The sequence below is a fragment of the Bombus huntii genome, chromosome 14 (assembly GCF_024542735.1).
Source record: "Bombus huntii isolate Logan2020A chromosome 14, iyBomHunt1.1, whole genome shotgun sequence".
Classification (NCBI taxonomy): domain Eukaryota; kingdom Metazoa; phylum Arthropoda; class Insecta; order Hymenoptera; family Apidae; genus Bombus; species Bombus huntii.
Genome location: NC_066251.1, coordinates 890,394 through 906,603, shown reverse-complemented (window position 1 = coordinate 906,603; position 16,210 = coordinate 890,394). Strand labels below are relative to the sequence as shown.

The window sequence follows — 16,210 nt, the reverse complement described above, 5'->3', positions numbered from 1 at the left end:
ATGATATTTTGTTTACATCGTTTTCATAACAATTCATTACTTAATAAATATTACTTAACAAATAATAAAGTTGATTTACTTATAGGTTGAGCATATTTTTAACTAAAAGTCGATTATAATGAACAAAATTATGCTTTCAACGTATTTAATATTTTATAACTTTAGTATCAGAACCTTACTAAATTTTTGTATGAATAGTTTAATAGTATACATGGTTAATAGCTCAATGGAGAAGCTATGATGAATATTACAACAGAACTATAATACATTTCAAGTTAAATTTAATGACCACTTCCTTTTGAATCTTCATTATTAGTGTTATGTTCTTGAGATGCCTCGTCATGAGGCCAAGTTGTAACTTTATCTGGTTGCATACATCCATCTGGTTTCAAATCAACATAATCATCCATAGTCATCTCTGAGAACGGTATCATATTGTTTAGCTCATCCAAACCTTTACGTAATTCTTCAATGGTAACATTTACTTCTTGAATGAAACTTTCTATTTTCTTAGCCTGTAACATGTTTAACACTATTTATAAAATTCAATTTAGGATATAAAATATAAAATAAACAGAAATATATTATTACGGTTTCACTCTTTGCAGCTTCAATTTCTGCTGTATAATTATCAGCTGGATATGGCACTGATAATGATTCATATTCCTTTTGAAATCTATCTACTAAACCCGGAGTCACAATAACTTTTTTATAATATGCCCAATCAATTTTTGGTAGAGCTTCTGGATTAGCCATCATACTATAAAATATATATTATATAAATATATTTTTTTATTGTCTTATATCTATTTGAATATGCTATATTTTATACAAATATAATAATTTATTTACATTGGTATAAAGTGATTATTTTAAATGGCACAACTCTTTCGTTTATTATGTTTGAATCAATTTTCTAACAAGTTATTACTGTAATATACTTATCGCTATTTTGAAATCAGTACTAACAAGGTTAGGTCAGTTTACCTAGACTTACTCATACAAAAATTTAATAGGAAAGAACTACAATTTCATTAATTTCTATATAACAGGAGAATAGTACATTTTTTAAATCGCTCGACCAATCTAAAGTAAGGATTTAATAGGAACATGTGGAAATATTATATAACAGGATAAATGATCGAATAATGGAATGATCTTATGAATTTTACTAACCGTTGTAAATATTTATCAGACTTCGATTTAAAAGCGGCCAAAGCAGCTTTTTCAGCTTCTGGAACTCGCTCAGCGAGAGCAGTCCAATTTATCGCTTTAATTGCTTGTCGTGACATTTCTCTGTGACAATTCCTCCGAACCAAACGTAACACAATTCCCGACTGCTGCACAAGTATGAATATGTGTATCTATGAGCTGGTATGGTTGTATAGACTATACTCTTAAATGTATACAGCGCTAATTCTTTTTTACCGATATCGATTAATCGAATTTTCATATATCGAAACGAGATATCGATTATAGAGTACTCGATATACATAAATATTCGATTTAAAGGTATTGTTTCAGTCGATATTTATTCGTTGTAAATTGAAGCATTTAAGCATTAGCAGCATTAGGTAAATGCGAGATATCGTGATAAATAATTACGAATAATTAGCCTTTTTAAACACGTATACGAAAATAGTGAACTATGCAAGAAAAGAAACGTATATGATAAGTACGTATATAACAAATAGAAGAAGCAGCATTCCAGAGAAATCGTTCGTTTACTGATCGAACCAGTTATAAGAATGAGTAAATTGAAAAATTATTTATAAAATATTCACGTGTACATATATGTATATTCTTTCTTATCATATTAATATGAATTATGGAATACAACCTTACGCCTTATTGTACGTGCATTCAAACATAATTTACATTGTTTATGTTATAGCTTATTATATATATATTTAAATTGTTCAATTAATTGCAAACATTATAATCATAATTATGGAACAGAATAAATATGAAACTAATAAACAAGAAATTTGATTTAAATATTGTAAAATAAGAAAAAATCATCTAATTAATAAGGAAGACGAACAAATGTATATACTCATCATACACGATACACATACAATTACATATATATGATTATATAGACAAAACGTAAGTTACATATTTGTATTATCTGTGTGTATACTATATATAAATTTATATGCATCTAACACAGGAATGTACACAATCGTGCATGCATATTCACATACATGCATTCTCATGTAAGTACGCGTTCATACATCGAACGCGTGTAAGTTTGCAGTGATGAAGCGCAACGACAGGATCGATAAAAGAGGAAGATCGTGGTCACGGGGTACAAGGGGTATGGAGAAGGAAAGTAGACTAGCGAAAGAATAGAGAGAGTGAAATAGAAATTTAGCGAGTGTTAGTGGATGGGTGATTGCCGGGGTGGCGAGTGACTAGGGTGGGCGGAAAGGGTGGAGTGGGCGGCGATGGTCAGGCGGTGAGCATAAAGAGGATAGGATAATATCGGTGCGCGACCTCCGCGGTAGCTTCAAGTTCGCCGCTTTAATACCGGCAGATCTACGATGTAGTTATGCCGAAGAAAAGTACTAGACATGTGAGAGAGTCGGGGTTAACGAGAAGTTCTTATCATAAAAGCAATAATCTTGGAACCACATCAGAACCAAAAACGAAACACTTTCTAAGCGTCCGGATTGGTCTTACCAACGGCAAACGTTGGCTTTCTCTTAAAAAACGCTTAGGTCTGTCAACGGATGAAGATGTTGCAGTTTACTTGCTGGATCTTGCTGAATCTGTTTCCAGGTAGGATTCCAGATAGATGCTTGTGACAGATTAAATGTACCTCTTTCTTAGTTTTCAATCAAAATTTATTTAGACCGACGTTATAAAATATTTTGTTCTGTGCCATAAAAACCGTTTTAATCGATACTTAAACATACGTATCACTCGAAAGCGGGACTTCCCCTCTATCGTGTCCAAATTTTCCCTCGAATCGCCATCTTGTGGGGTTGCTGTCAGAGGGGTGAAAATAATCGATAATTTTTTATTCGTTAAAAATATAGTCGTCAATTTTATCGATTACACTGATTTTCATTGATTTTGATTTTCTTTGAGAACACGGATCGACCGATACAGAAGAAATGTCTATTTTATTTAACTCCAAATACGAAATATGTTCAGGTAAATTAATTTTCACTTAATATTTATAAAAATACTAGTAACCATTGAACGTTTTCTGTCTTAAATTGATTCCCACTTTCTAACTTTTGTGAGACACTATTGTGACTTAACACTTCCTTTATATCTATATTTTACAGTGCATTCAACTGCATATTTTTGTTTAATAGACACAACCTTAAGTGTAATGGAGAAGAGGAAAAGGAAATGGATCAGGATAAAAAGAGCAAAACAGAATCGATGCAGACTGAAGATTTTATAGAAGATACAAGAGAATTTGTACGTCGAAGTTTAAGGAAACAAAGCAGTGGCACAGTTGTAGAATCTGAATCTCTTCCTGTTGATACAGCACAAACAAAATTGTCCAATGATACTGATGTACATGTCCGGCGTAGCTCAAGATCTAAGCATCATAAGAATAAAGCTAAACATCATAAAGATAAACGGAAAAGAAAAAGGCGTTTTAAAACTGAAAGTATTGTTTCGCCACTAGAATCTATTAAACGATCTTCTAGTGATATAACATCAGGAGATGAGGAACAAATTTCCTTTAAAAAAGACAACTCCAGGTCAGCTAGCGAAGTAGAGTCAAAGTCAAATTTAAAAAACAATCTTCGTATTAGTACGAAGACAGCTGAATCTGTTATGTCAAAGACTGAACACATAGATAGCATAGAATATATAGCAAATGTAAATATTAACAAAAATGTACTTTATCATGATATTGGAGATGTTGATGTGGAAAGAATTATGATGGTTGGTGACAAAAATGAGCAATCAAGGTCTAATTGTTTAGCAACATCATCAGTTGCTAAGAGTGTAAGTGAAAATGTAGTAGAACAAATCTCAAGTGTAACAGATTCAACATCCATCATAGTTTCTCACATTCAATCTAGTGAGACAAAAGATGACAAGAACAGCCCAAGCGGTATGGTATATGTCAATACAAATTCTAGTTGTTCAAATATCAACATAAATACAGATCAAGAAATAGAAGATCGAAAATTGAAAAAGAAACGAAAACGATTGAAATATGATGCTGACGAAGACGACGATGAAAATGTAAAAGAAGATTCATCTGAGGACATTGTAGATGATTTTGTACATAAACATAGGAGAAGAAGGCACAAACACACTAATGAACATAAAAATCGTAAACATCACGATGTGCGGAAAGCACCGCAAGACGGAATAATTGTGCAAGAAGATAAAAATGCTTGTTCTACAATAGATGGTACAACTCCAATTACAATTGAAAAGCTTCAAAATGAAACAAATGTTGAAAGCCTAATGTCTGAGCCACAGAGATTAGCCATTAAAATAAAGCTCTGCCAAGAATGTAATAATCGTCACTTACAAGATGCCTGCCCATTAATAACACCTCAATATGCTATTTCAGATTCTATATCATATGAAAGCTGGTTAAATAAACATAAAGAAAATACGGAAGTTTCAAAGGCTATAAAATCAGATGATCCTATGTCTGAAGGATATGGAAAGATAACAGAAGATAATAATGAATCAGATGATGAATCTTTATTAACTGAACAATGTAAAACTAAAATGAAAACTCAGAAAGAGGAAAAGCAATTAACTGTAGATTTAGATCGACCATTATATGCTAGAGACTCTCTACCTGAATGTTTTGAATTAAAAATTACCAATTCAGAACATGGGCTTGGTATATATGCAAAAAATTCTGTTCCAATGCATGTTAAACTGGGTCCTCTTGTTGGACAACCAGTTAGGGAAATGGACATTCCTGATGATTTTCCCATGAGACACATTTGGGAGGTAAAATCAATGCAATATTTTTTATTTTTGTATGTATAAACTATATTTATTTTAATCATTACACATATATCCTTAAAATGTTCCAATAATAAAACAATATTGTTCTTCTTTCCTCTTTTTTTAGATAGATAATGATGGTAAAGCTTCGTATATAAGTACTACTAATCCATTAAAAAGTAATTGGATTCGTTATATTAGGCCTGCTGAAACAAAAGAGGAAAGAAGCGTAGCTGTAATAACAAAACAGGGAGAACTACACCTTGTTACTACACAGAATATTATGTCAGGAATGGAGCTGACGTATTGGACAGACTCTCAATCTTCTGCATGGACGCGGAAGAATAAAGTAGACAAAACGAGTATAGTATCATCTTTTCAAAATATAAATTAAGTATAAGCAAGGAATATCATTTGTTTAACTTTATTTTGATTTATCCAGATTGTGGAGGATGTAATTTAAATTTTGCCCATCCAATATACTATCGGTTACATTGCTGCATTTTTCATGACACGAATTATAGTTTAACCATAAGAAAATATCATTGTAAGGTAGATGAAATTTGAATTACGCTTTATATCGACTGTTTCGCATTTTGTATTTTTGAACAAATGTATAGATATATGAATTTATTCCATATTTTTAGGTATGTGGAGCTGCTGTTTTGGGTAAGGATAATATTATGAAACACGCAGCGGAATTACACGCAGGTCGAGGTGCATATCAATGTCAATATTGCAAAAAATTCTTTTTACGTTTGAATTACCTTGAAATGCATCGTACTTATGGATGTGCTCAAAATCCTCAACGTTCAAGGCCATTATGCGATTTTTGTGGTCGTAAATTTTGTCAGCCGCAAAAATTAAAAGTGCACATCAAACGAATGCATAACGGTAAGCATTTGTACAGCATGTAAATCTATCAATAAAGATTATTTTCAATTTAAATGAATGTTTAGATATGTCTGAGGTGCTCCGGGAGTTTCAATGTAAATTATGTCTGAAACTTCTGGGATCTCGTGCTGCTCTTCAACGTCATATGAAAGAAGTTCATCATAAAGACGTAGTTGGTGCCGCGACTTGTGATCGATGTGGAAAAATGTTCCAAAATAAGAGTAATCTCAAAATACATATGTTAACACACAGTGGAGTAAAACCATTCAAGTAGGATCGCAATATTCCTGTAGATAATTCATTTCGTATTTCTTTAGTAAATGCGATATTGAGTGCTTGTTCTTTTTTTTTTTAATTGCAGGTGTAAAGAAAATGGTTGCAAAGCAGCTTTTACGACTAAACAATGTTTACAATTTCATTACAAAAAAGTACATGGTCTTACAGAAGAAATGATGCCAAAAATCGAACGATCTGTTGCCTATACCTTTGATGCATATAGCGGTGGACTCGTCGAAGATGTTGGTCGTGGAAAAACACCGCGACCTAGTAGAAAAACTTCTCAGGTTTGTTCTTCATCAAAATATATCTTGTCTTATACATTTTCGTAAGATCAAATCGTTTCGAATCACAATATTCGTTTTATAATTTATGATTTCAGCAAGAAAACGATAATAAAATATCTGTGGATGATAGCAAAAATGACTTGAAAATTGAAACGCCAAGTATTTCTACACATTCGAGTATAATCGAGTTTGGTACAAGTCCCACATCCAAGTATAAAATAGAACATAATTCACGAATTACAACGTCTTCGCTTCCGATGGGTGCGTCAATGTCAAGCGGTTTGGAATCGACAGTAGAAGGTGTGCGCACAGAAACAGATCTATATAGTACTTCCAGATTACAAAGTAAAGGAAGTAAAAAATGGCTTGGTGAATTCAATCCTCCAATTTCCTCAGATGTAACAGTGGTATCTAATACTATACCTCATTTATCAACAAGTGTTGTTACCGGAAATTCTTACGAGTTTGAAGATACTCGGAAGGAAATTGATGAGAAAGTATCATCATCGACAAACAATACCAGAAGACAAGATAATATGACTCAAGATATTATAGAAAATGCTAAATTGGGACTTAGTGTTTATAGAAGAACTGAAAGTGCGAATGCTAGCTTGTTAGTTGAAGCTGCCCTTGATGCTGCTGAGCGGGATATAGGAGCAGTAACTAGTCCAATATTGGATGATAATGATCGCGACACAAATCTTTATTCAATATCCAGTCAGCTACAATCTCCATTACCTCAGAGATCACCAAACCATTTAGAGTCCTATATACAACAACAAGAAGAACTGATATCTCCTGCACCTACACCAGATAGCCGAAACACACCACCCACGCATTTACACGTCGATTATCAACTGCATCGGCCCGTTGATTACATCGGTACACCAAGAACACATAACATTGATCAGTATTTACATCACGAAGAAATACCACGTGTTTCTTCGCCGAACGGTTATATACATATTCAACAAGAGGACTTGGTATCACCTTCAGGAACACCAAACCCCCGATATCAAGACGTGCACCATCACCATCACCACCACCATCACCATCATCATCATCAGGTATCCGCGGACAATTTATCTAGTGATGAAGGTGATTCAGTTGTGCAAAATCTCAGTCTCTCCGTGAAAGAGAAATCAATGCAGTTGGATCTATCAACATCATATAAATATGATTCTCTCGACCAAGAGTTCGCTAGAGAAAGAACTAGCTTTGAGCCTCTTGTTCTAAACGGGGAGCTTCAGGGCTTGGATATGTCTGCTAGAGGATTTCATCATACTTTTGGTGTACAGATACAAAATGCACGGTATCATCATCATCATCTGTACGAAATTGCAGAAAGACAAAGTGTTGATCTTAGCAGGACTGGAAGCTATTCGATATCACCTACTCCTCTTCCTGTATCTTCTCAGGTGACATCTGGTTCTTCAGCGGCAGTAGTTCCTCCACCGCCACCACCTCCACCACCGCCACCGCCGCCCCCTCCTCCACCACCACCGCCTCCCCCAGCTCCTCCTCCTCCACCACCGCCTCCACCGCCACCACCACCTCCACCTCCTCCTCCACCCTACCCTCATAGCGATGTTCTCAGAGTTGTAAGTTTAGATCTTACACCAGGTGGACGTCACACTGTAGATCTCACTCTTTCAAGACCACATCACTTACACGGGTCCGGTGCTCGGGTAATAACGAGTCCTCAACCCGCAGGTTCTGGCAATCCACATATTGTACCTGACTCGGTTGATGGGCGAATTCTACCTTCCCCTCCTCCACCACCTTCCTTGTCAGGGTACAATCCAAGTTATCCTGTAAGTCCTGCTGCGTATCATCCACCAAGACCAGGATACCATCATTATTCCGGTTACTATTAACTAATACAGAGAATTTCAGTACCTTTACCTAACATATTAAAATACCCACCGAGTAACTTTTCCAATATAATTTTTGCTATAAAACTATTTCAATCGTAAATAATCAAAGAATATGCTATATCACTAAGGTATATATGTCAATATTCCGAGATAATATTAAATCTGTTTCGTTTCCGTTTTCTCTACACAGAATCATAAAAATTCAAGACCGTGAACTAGTCGAAGTGAAATTCTTTTATATATTAAATTATATATTAAATTATGAGGATCATTCAAAAAGTTTCCATTCGTGGCGTCGTTTTCACACCATACGCAACATAGACATGAGTAATATCTAACTTTTAGTTACTGGAACATGACCAGACTATCAATGTTGTAACGTATTACAAAACCATAGGCAAGCTTCACAGACAGATCAAGATCAAACGTCTTAGAAAGTTGAACAACGGTGTGCTTCTCCATGATAAAGTTCATCCTCACCTAGGAAATGTTCGGTATAAATTGCGGAACAGGAAGTGGAAAATTCTGAAGCACCCATTTTGGTCTCTTCTACGTGTGAACTTCGTGTCTTTTATCCCTTGGAGGAAGTTTGAAAAAGCTTGAAATGATCGCAGATCAATTTTCCTCGGCCGCCAAAATGCAAGAAGCTGTCACAGATTAATTCCGGCGGCAAACATAGGATTACTTTGAACGAGTTATACGTTGGTTGGTAACTCAGACGCCACGTACGGGAACTTGTTAAATGCCCCTTATAGATAAGAAACGACGGAGACCAATTATTGAATGTCGAAACTTTATTTGACCTTTCTTGCACACATATAATAATGGACTCAAGTCAACGTTAGATACAGTAAAAACTTCTAGAACTTTACCATTCAAATTAAAGTACAACTCTGGAACAGAGATGCGCACAAATATAATAAAATCAGTTATGTTAGATTGTCTAGTTTTTGAGTGGTTTAAAGCACATGGTCGGATTAGTCAACCGGTCGAACGTGATTATCGTAAAAGTGTATAGTAAAAAATGACATGTATCTATTATTTTTGGAGTGAACTTTATTTTTTTAAACTATTTATGAACAAAATTGTAGAAATTCGTTCTGCGATTAGAAGTACAATGCATGATTAGAAGAAAAAGATTAGCTTCTCAGTTTCTCAGATCATACATATATTTATACTACATATGTTCTTTTATACATATAATCATGTAAAATTTGAACATAGTAATCATACTTTTCGTTAACTGGTGGTAGATTTTTTGGGGTAATTGCTACTTCACATAAAATGTTACTTAACTTTCAACATATATATTCTTCTACTTCTTGTTCATCGACAAGAAAGTATTTCTAACACTTGTAACATGTAACGGTAGCTGCCATAAATTTTTGCAACAGTATTTTTCGGACGATTAGTCAACGACGTCGACGTTGTCTCTCCTACCATCGTTCTTGTTTTTAAATTTAGATTAAGAATTCATAGTCAGGTTGTCGTATGCAAAGGTAAGAAAATAATCGGATAAAGGAGTGAACGAAGAGCTGCGATATTATTAATGCACGTGAAAATTTTTACCTTTCGGGAAACATTGTGAATTGTGATTTTGATCAGTTGTGATAAATCACAATCCGCGAAATAAATCAATCAAGTTGCCTAACGATAGTTATAAGTGTATTTATACATGGTGATAATGACACTTAAACGTTCATTTTTGTTCTAGTCATATATTACATTCATGTTAAAGTAATATTAGTTATTATTATAATATCCTGGGCATTGCAAATGTCGATACCGTAAAAATTGCAACGATTATTTCATTTGCATAAAATACACTCTTTCATCTTTGAAATGTTGTTAAAATAAATATAAGCATTGATTAAGATTGGTAACGATACCAATCAAACTTATTTACAGAGTACATATATATATTAAGATGCATATACACACACACACATACAAGTAGTTTACAGCTTTTTCAAATCTTCTTTACGAATCGTTTGCCAGTACCAAAGAATAAGAAATCGTGCAACCTCTGTGCCAAATCAATAAGGACGTTTATCACTATATGTACAGTTTTAATATAAACGCACCGATTATTTTGTATTAAATAAAAATACTCGTAGTATTAATGATAGGTATAAATATACAATTGTATGTATGTATGTATGATGTATGCAAGCGTATGTGTATGTATATGTGTGTGTAAGTGTTTGCGTATATATACATACATATATATATATATATATATGCAAGTATGTACATAATTGGATAGATGTGTGTTCGTTGCACGTTTTTCTTTTTTATATAATACAACTATAAGTTTTTAATCTCAGAAGTAAATTTCGATCAATTATTTATGTTTTTATTAATACCATTGATATTTTCTTCTTTTATATTGTATATTGCGTTTTTGCAATTTAGGGCTTCCTGTTCGCTTTTAATTAGTATTAACACATTTTATATTATTCCTTCCCTTTCAAATAAGGAACAACAGAAGTAGCCAAGAAAATAACAATTTCTTCCCTTCTTCGTGTATTTATATACTACTAGCTACAAGTACACAAAACTTTAAACAACAATGTTCACGAGTACAAATATGACACGGAATACATTTGTATCGGATTTCTTAATATGGCAAGCAAAATTAATAGAATAAACCATAAAAATAATATCACAACGAAAGTTATATTTCCTTCTTGTATCTATTATCATAATAAGAATAACTATGCAGAAAAGAAGAAAAGTTATAGTATTATTTATTATCCTCATTTGATCATCGTATTTTCATTTAAAATAATTTAAATTGACGCGCATTCTGCGCTCGCTGAACATAGCGACACCGATTGATATCACAGGAGTTGTTCCCACTTGACGAAACTATATGTTAGCTGGTATATGCTGACTGCGATCTATAGTCTTGTAGTTCAGCAGTACCATTTCATATTATCCTCTTAAAGAGAGGTTTTCTGGAAACGAGGAGATGGTTAGCTCAGTTATGCGGTCTTCTTTGCTACGTAGTCCTGCGGTAATAATAATTCTCTTTTCTCTATCTTTTAATTGTTAATTGACGTCGTTTCTTATTCATTAAAATAAGATCAGTCATTTAGCTGTTATGTAAACGACTTGATACTGTTCTGAATGTCAATTTCTGTCGTACTGGTTACATAGGCCAAGCTATTAATTAACTATATTAAATAGTTAAAACTATAAAAAAAACTAAAATCTTCTTTTTGTAATTAAACTTCAATTTTTTTCCCTCTTATAACTTTTCAATGGTCATTTTTACAACAGCCTTCTTTAACTATAAGTACATTTTGAGAATGGTTTACTCTTCTAAAACTTCGAAATCTTCTATTAAAGAGATTTAGAAACATTAAGGTAACTGTTTATTAAGATTAAAAACAAATTTTATTATGTATTAGGTCAGACATTATGCAGTTGCAGCAACCGCACCAAGTTCTTCTGCAGCAACTCCTGAAATTAAAGTTTTAAACAATAAAGTTACTGTTGCTGCTTATGATAACAATTCTCCAATTGCACAGGTGTCCATTGTTTTCAGGTATTTGAAATCTAAAAAAATTGTTCACATATGTTGATTGTAATATTTCTTTCGTCATATGAGTATTTAATGTATAGAGCTGGATCAAGAAATGAAACTTATGATACACAAGGTACAGCACATCATTTGCGGATAGCTGCAGGATTAGGTACCTCTGTTTCAAGTGCTTTTGCCATAACAAGGAATATTCAACAGCATGGTGGAAATTTAATAACCACTCTTGATCGTGAAAGTATAGCGTACACATTGCAGATCACTAGAGACAATCTGTAAAGTTTCTTTTATGTTGCTTTGTTATTAGCGTTAAAATAAACCTTTCACTATATACCATTTCCTTTTTATCAATAGGGCAGATACTCTTCAATATCTAGAATGTGCTGCTACTAAGCAGATCTTTAAACCATGGGAAGTACAGGATCAGTTGCCTCGATTAAAATATGAACTTGGTTCCTTATCTGATGCAGCTTTGGTAATTGAATTATTGCATAAAGCAGCTTATCGTAGTGGACTTGGATATTCTCTATTTTCTCCAGAACATCAAGTAGGCAAAATTAATTCGGAAGGTGTAAGTACAATTATCATAAAATAACTTTGACAAATAATGGCATGTCCTTATTGCTCAAGTATATTTTATTTTTTATTTAAAGCTATTACATTTTGTCAATACTTGGTGTACTGCACCTAGATGCGCAGTTGTTGGCACTGGCGTTTCATTAGCAGAACTTAGTGCTTTGGGATCAAATTTAAGTGTTGAATCAGCAGATAATGCAAATGAACCAACCAAATATTATGCTGGAGAAGTTCGTAAAGAAACTACATCAAGTTTAACTAGTGTAGCAATAGCTGTAGAAGGTGTATCGTTAAAAAATGAGAAAGAAGCTTTAGCATGTGCAATACTGCAAAGAGCATCCGGTAACGGACCGAGAGTTAAGTGGGGATGTAGTCCAAGTTCGTTACAGAAACAACTTTCGAGTATTGCAGGATCAGAGCCATTTGGCTTATCAACCTTTAATGCTAGCTATACTGATTCAGGACTTTTCGGTGTCGTATTATGTTCAACATCCAATGTAGTAGGATCTGTAAGTGGTACAGAATTTTATAATTATAATAAATATTATTTTAATATTAATTTTCACGTTACTATAGTTGACAAAAGAAGCTGTCGAATGGTTGAAATCTTTAAAAATATCTGAAAGTGAGGTTGCTCGTGGTAAAAATATATTAAAAACTGAAGTTTTGGATGCAGCTGATAATGCACTTTGTTTATTGGAAAGTATGCAACAACAAGCTCTGCTTAAAGGGCAAGTCTCCTCACCAGTATCAATAGCTAATGCCATTGATAAAGTTTCCACGTCTGATGTTAAAACTGTGCGTATATCAATAATATAATTTTTATTTGCAGGTTATAATACGTTTTTTATATTCTTCAACTGTACTTGTTACATTAACAACAAATATTTTCCAGGTGGCTGACAAACTTGTCAAAGGAAAATTATCTATAGCTTCCCTTGGTAATTTGAAAACTGTACCATATCTTGATGAATTAAAATAAACTTAGTAGCTTTTCGTTCGAAGACACAAATGACACGAAATTGATACCAGTTCTTTCCAAAATTGTGAAGATTGAGATTAAGATATATGAAAGTTACCAATCCCAATCGGCACGAGATATTTAATATCCATGTGCATTTTGTTTCAGTAACTGTGTAACTCTGTAGATATGAATAAAAATAAAAATTCTTTATTTCCAGTTTTACTTTTTATATGTTTTAACGGCGTATGTGTTATTAAATTTGTCGTTTATATATACATATTTATATATGAAAATATTTTACAATTTCATTTACATATTAATGGTGATGAAAGGAACTATCAATGTTAAAAATGTTTGCATATGTACGTGTAAATTATGAATGGAAACTTTGTATTTTAATAGAGTTTTATTTCTTCTATCGTATAAAACTTGTTACGATTTTTTTGTAATGATTTCGATGACTTGCCACTAATCGTTCTTTTTAAAATGGGCCTCATATTTTCCATATCCTTGAATACTTGCAACTGCAAAGAAATTTTGAAAATGAATTAACGAAGGTCAATAAAGAAGACAAAATACTTATTGAACAATTATTAAAGCAATTACACTATTTTGTGTGAACTTACATGGTCGTCTAAAATATAACTGAGTTTATTAAGTAGCATCGAAACTTCTGGATCTCGTGATAACACGTAATGTTGATAATGAGACTCTAACAAAAGACTAGACCATTCATATAATTGTTTGTCAGTTGGTTGCTGTATAACATCATGACAAAAATCTTGAGTGTCCAATTTTTGTATTAAATATTGCAATAATCGAAGTATTTCATCAAAATTTAAACCGCTCCTAAGATAAGACGACAAAGAAATGTCGGAATAAGTAAGACTAAAAATTTTATCAAGAAAATCATTTCTTGAATGTGGGTTTCTGACAGTTGAGAAATCATCGGTTGTGCCATTTTGTAAAGGTAAAAACGTTTCATCAGGATTTCTTAACGAAAATATTAAGAGGTCGATTAGTAACTTTTCTGGTAAATCTTTCAAATTATTCAAACACCATATAATTGCTTCAACATTTTTCGACTCGATTAACTCCGGAATCAATATTTCTTGTATCGCGGCATCGCTCAATCCTTCGTGTATATAAGACGATATTTGTTTAGAAAGCTTTTTTGAAAGCTTTTGCATTGGTTGTTTAATAATAGTTGATCCGTTCTTTTCCCATTGTGCTACTGTTGATTCTTGTATTACAACAATCTCATTATTATCTGTATTCTCATCATCGTTTCTGAAATTCAAAGATGATCCAAGCAAAGTTGCTATTTTTTGAGGAGCAAGATGATAAGGAGCAATCGCTAAATGTTTATTAGCAGCAAGCAACAACTTGTCCTCGATTTTCCACAGCTTTGCATCTTTTGTATACAATTTTAATTTTTGAGCAGCTTGTATCAGTTTAAATTGTACATTATAAATCATTAACACAGCCCCCTCTTCAGAAACATCAGCCCCATAAACTGCCACAGTTGCCTCATTTAGAGATGTCATAACTACTGGATGTTTGGTATTAATGTTATTGATAATACCAATTAATGTACTTAAAGCAGCTTCGTTGTTTGTTTCCATTAAAGGATGACTATACAATCTACCATGCGACCCTGAAAGCAGAAAATAAATATAAAATACGCATAATTTTAAAAGGGATTAAAGATCTAAGAACAACATTTACGCTTACACAATGTTAGAAGACAAGCTTTGTTTTTAGCTTGCAATACAGCATGACCAACTAACTCTTCCGATCTTCGCTTCAACTCCAATCTTTTGACACAATTTGTTTCTTCAGAATAGGTATCATTGTTAAGTTTAACTATAACACAGTTATAAGTTCCTTCAATTTCAGTTAACATACACAAACTTATTTTGTCACCAGTACGGATCAAATAACAATCTAAAATTTTTTCATTGACGTTTAATAATCCTTCTTTGGACCAAGATTTTCTGTTTTGTATAGCTGTTTCTAGCGAAGCACTAGCTCCGTCCTTGCGTACCAATACAGGTGGACAGTCTTCACATGTAACAATGGTATGCAAAGGAGACTGAAACTTATAGCCTTTGATGCTATTTAAATCTGTTTCTTCGGCAGTCCAAAGACGTATTTTTTTTTCATTAAATACCGCAGCATACTGACATGTTATTTCATCATAAATAACTTGCGTCGTTAGTCGATCTTTACTGGTCCAACTACTCAATTGTTTTAAATCCTGTAGCTGTAAAACGCATTATATCACTTATAGTTAACAGAAAACATTGATTGTAATATAAACAAATGTTATTAATATAATAATTTACCTTATACCGAATTACAATATTTCTCCCTAATGTTACGATTGCACACCCGCTATCCGAATCTCTTTCAACACCTAACAAATTTTGTTGATCGATAAGCGGACATAGCGTATAATACGAAAAAAGTTTTGCCATCTCGAACTTATTAAAACAATTTTTTTTTAATCACGTGCTCGAAGACTCAAAACGAAATGGCATACATTTCACTTGTAATTAACGTTTGGTTTTGAAGTTTCGACATCTTCATTAATGACACTGAATATATTTTTTCAATAATCTCAATTTTTAATTTTATATTAAAATATTTTCACTCGAATGATAAAATAATAGAATTCAATTGTTATTATAGAAATAAGTTGTGAAATCCAAATAGGTTAGTTTGTTCTGCCATCTCTAGCAAGCAAAATACAACGCCCCCGTATTCTGAAACACGTACTATGTTCAGTTCTTAATTTAAAAAATAATGATTCATATGAATTACTTATATCGTTTTT

General features: G+C 33.0%; 4 protein-coding genes across 7 annotated transcripts; 2 read left to right on the top strand and 2 right to left on the bottom strand.

The window, feature by feature from the left end:
• Positions 1-128: 128 nt before the first annotated feature.
• Positions 129-1,391, bottom strand: LOC126873574 (ATP synthase subunit d, mitochondrial-like). The gene is made up of 3 exons (XM_050634620.1): positions 1,177-1,391; positions 592-760; positions 129-515 (listed from the first exon to the last, which is right to left on the bottom strand). Exons 1-3 carry the CDS (start codon positions 1,290-1,292, stop codon positions 282-284), a joined length of 519 nt encoding a protein of 172 aa, XP_050490577.1. The 5' UTR covers positions 1,293-1,391; the 3' UTR covers positions 129-281.
• A 139-nt stretch (positions 1,392-1,530) lies between these two features.
• Positions 1,531-10,960, top strand: LOC126873542 (uncharacterized). 4 transcript variants are annotated; one of them, XM_050634530.1, is made up of 9 exons: positions 1,531-2,109; positions 2,174-2,784; positions 3,330-4,953; positions 5,078-5,312; positions 5,393-5,502; positions 5,598-5,844; positions 5,910-6,114; positions 6,206-6,407; positions 6,503-10,960. In XM_050634530.1, the coding sequence occupies exons 2-9, from the start codon at positions 2,555-2,557 to the stop codon at positions 8,282-8,284; spliced, it is 4,635 nt and encodes a 1,544-aa protein (XP_050490487.1). In that variant the 5' UTR covers positions 1,531-2,109; positions 2,174-2,554; the 3' UTR covers positions 8,285-10,960. The 4 variants fall into 4 exon arrangements, with proteins under 4 accessions (XP_050490487.1, XP_050490488.1, XP_050490490.1 ...); XM_050634531.1 differs by having other exon boundaries at positions 1,531-2,784; positions 3,330-4,393; positions 4,559-4,953; XM_050634533.1 differs by lacking the exon at positions 1,531-2,109 and adding an exon at positions 3,097-3,162 and having other exon boundaries at positions 2,637-2,784.
• A 176-nt stretch (positions 10,961-11,136) lies between these two features.
• On the top strand, positions 11,137-13,587 carry LOC126873556 (cytochrome b-c1 complex subunit 2, mitochondrial). The gene is made up of 7 exons (XM_050634575.1): positions 11,137-11,303; positions 11,701-11,837; positions 11,915-12,106; positions 12,186-12,402; positions 12,485-12,916; positions 12,984-13,205; positions 13,303-13,587. The coding sequence occupies exons 1-7, from the start codon at positions 11,259-11,261 to the stop codon at positions 13,387-13,389; spliced, it is 1,332 nt and encodes a 443-aa protein (XP_050490532.1). The 5' UTR covers positions 11,137-11,258; the 3' UTR covers positions 13,390-13,587.
• LOC126873552 (nucleolar protein 11) lies at positions 13,557-16,118 on the bottom strand. Its single transcript, XM_050634570.1, has 4 exons — positions 15,720-16,118; positions 15,106-15,637; positions 13,998-15,028; positions 13,557-13,895 (listed from the first exon to the last, which is right to left on the bottom strand). The coding sequence occupies exons 1-4, from the start codon at positions 15,849-15,851 to the stop codon at positions 13,767-13,769; spliced, it is 1,824 nt and encodes a 607-aa protein (XP_050490527.1). The 5' UTR covers positions 15,852-16,118; the 3' UTR covers positions 13,557-13,766.
• Between the last annotated feature and the right edge of the window lie 92 nt (positions 16,119-16,210).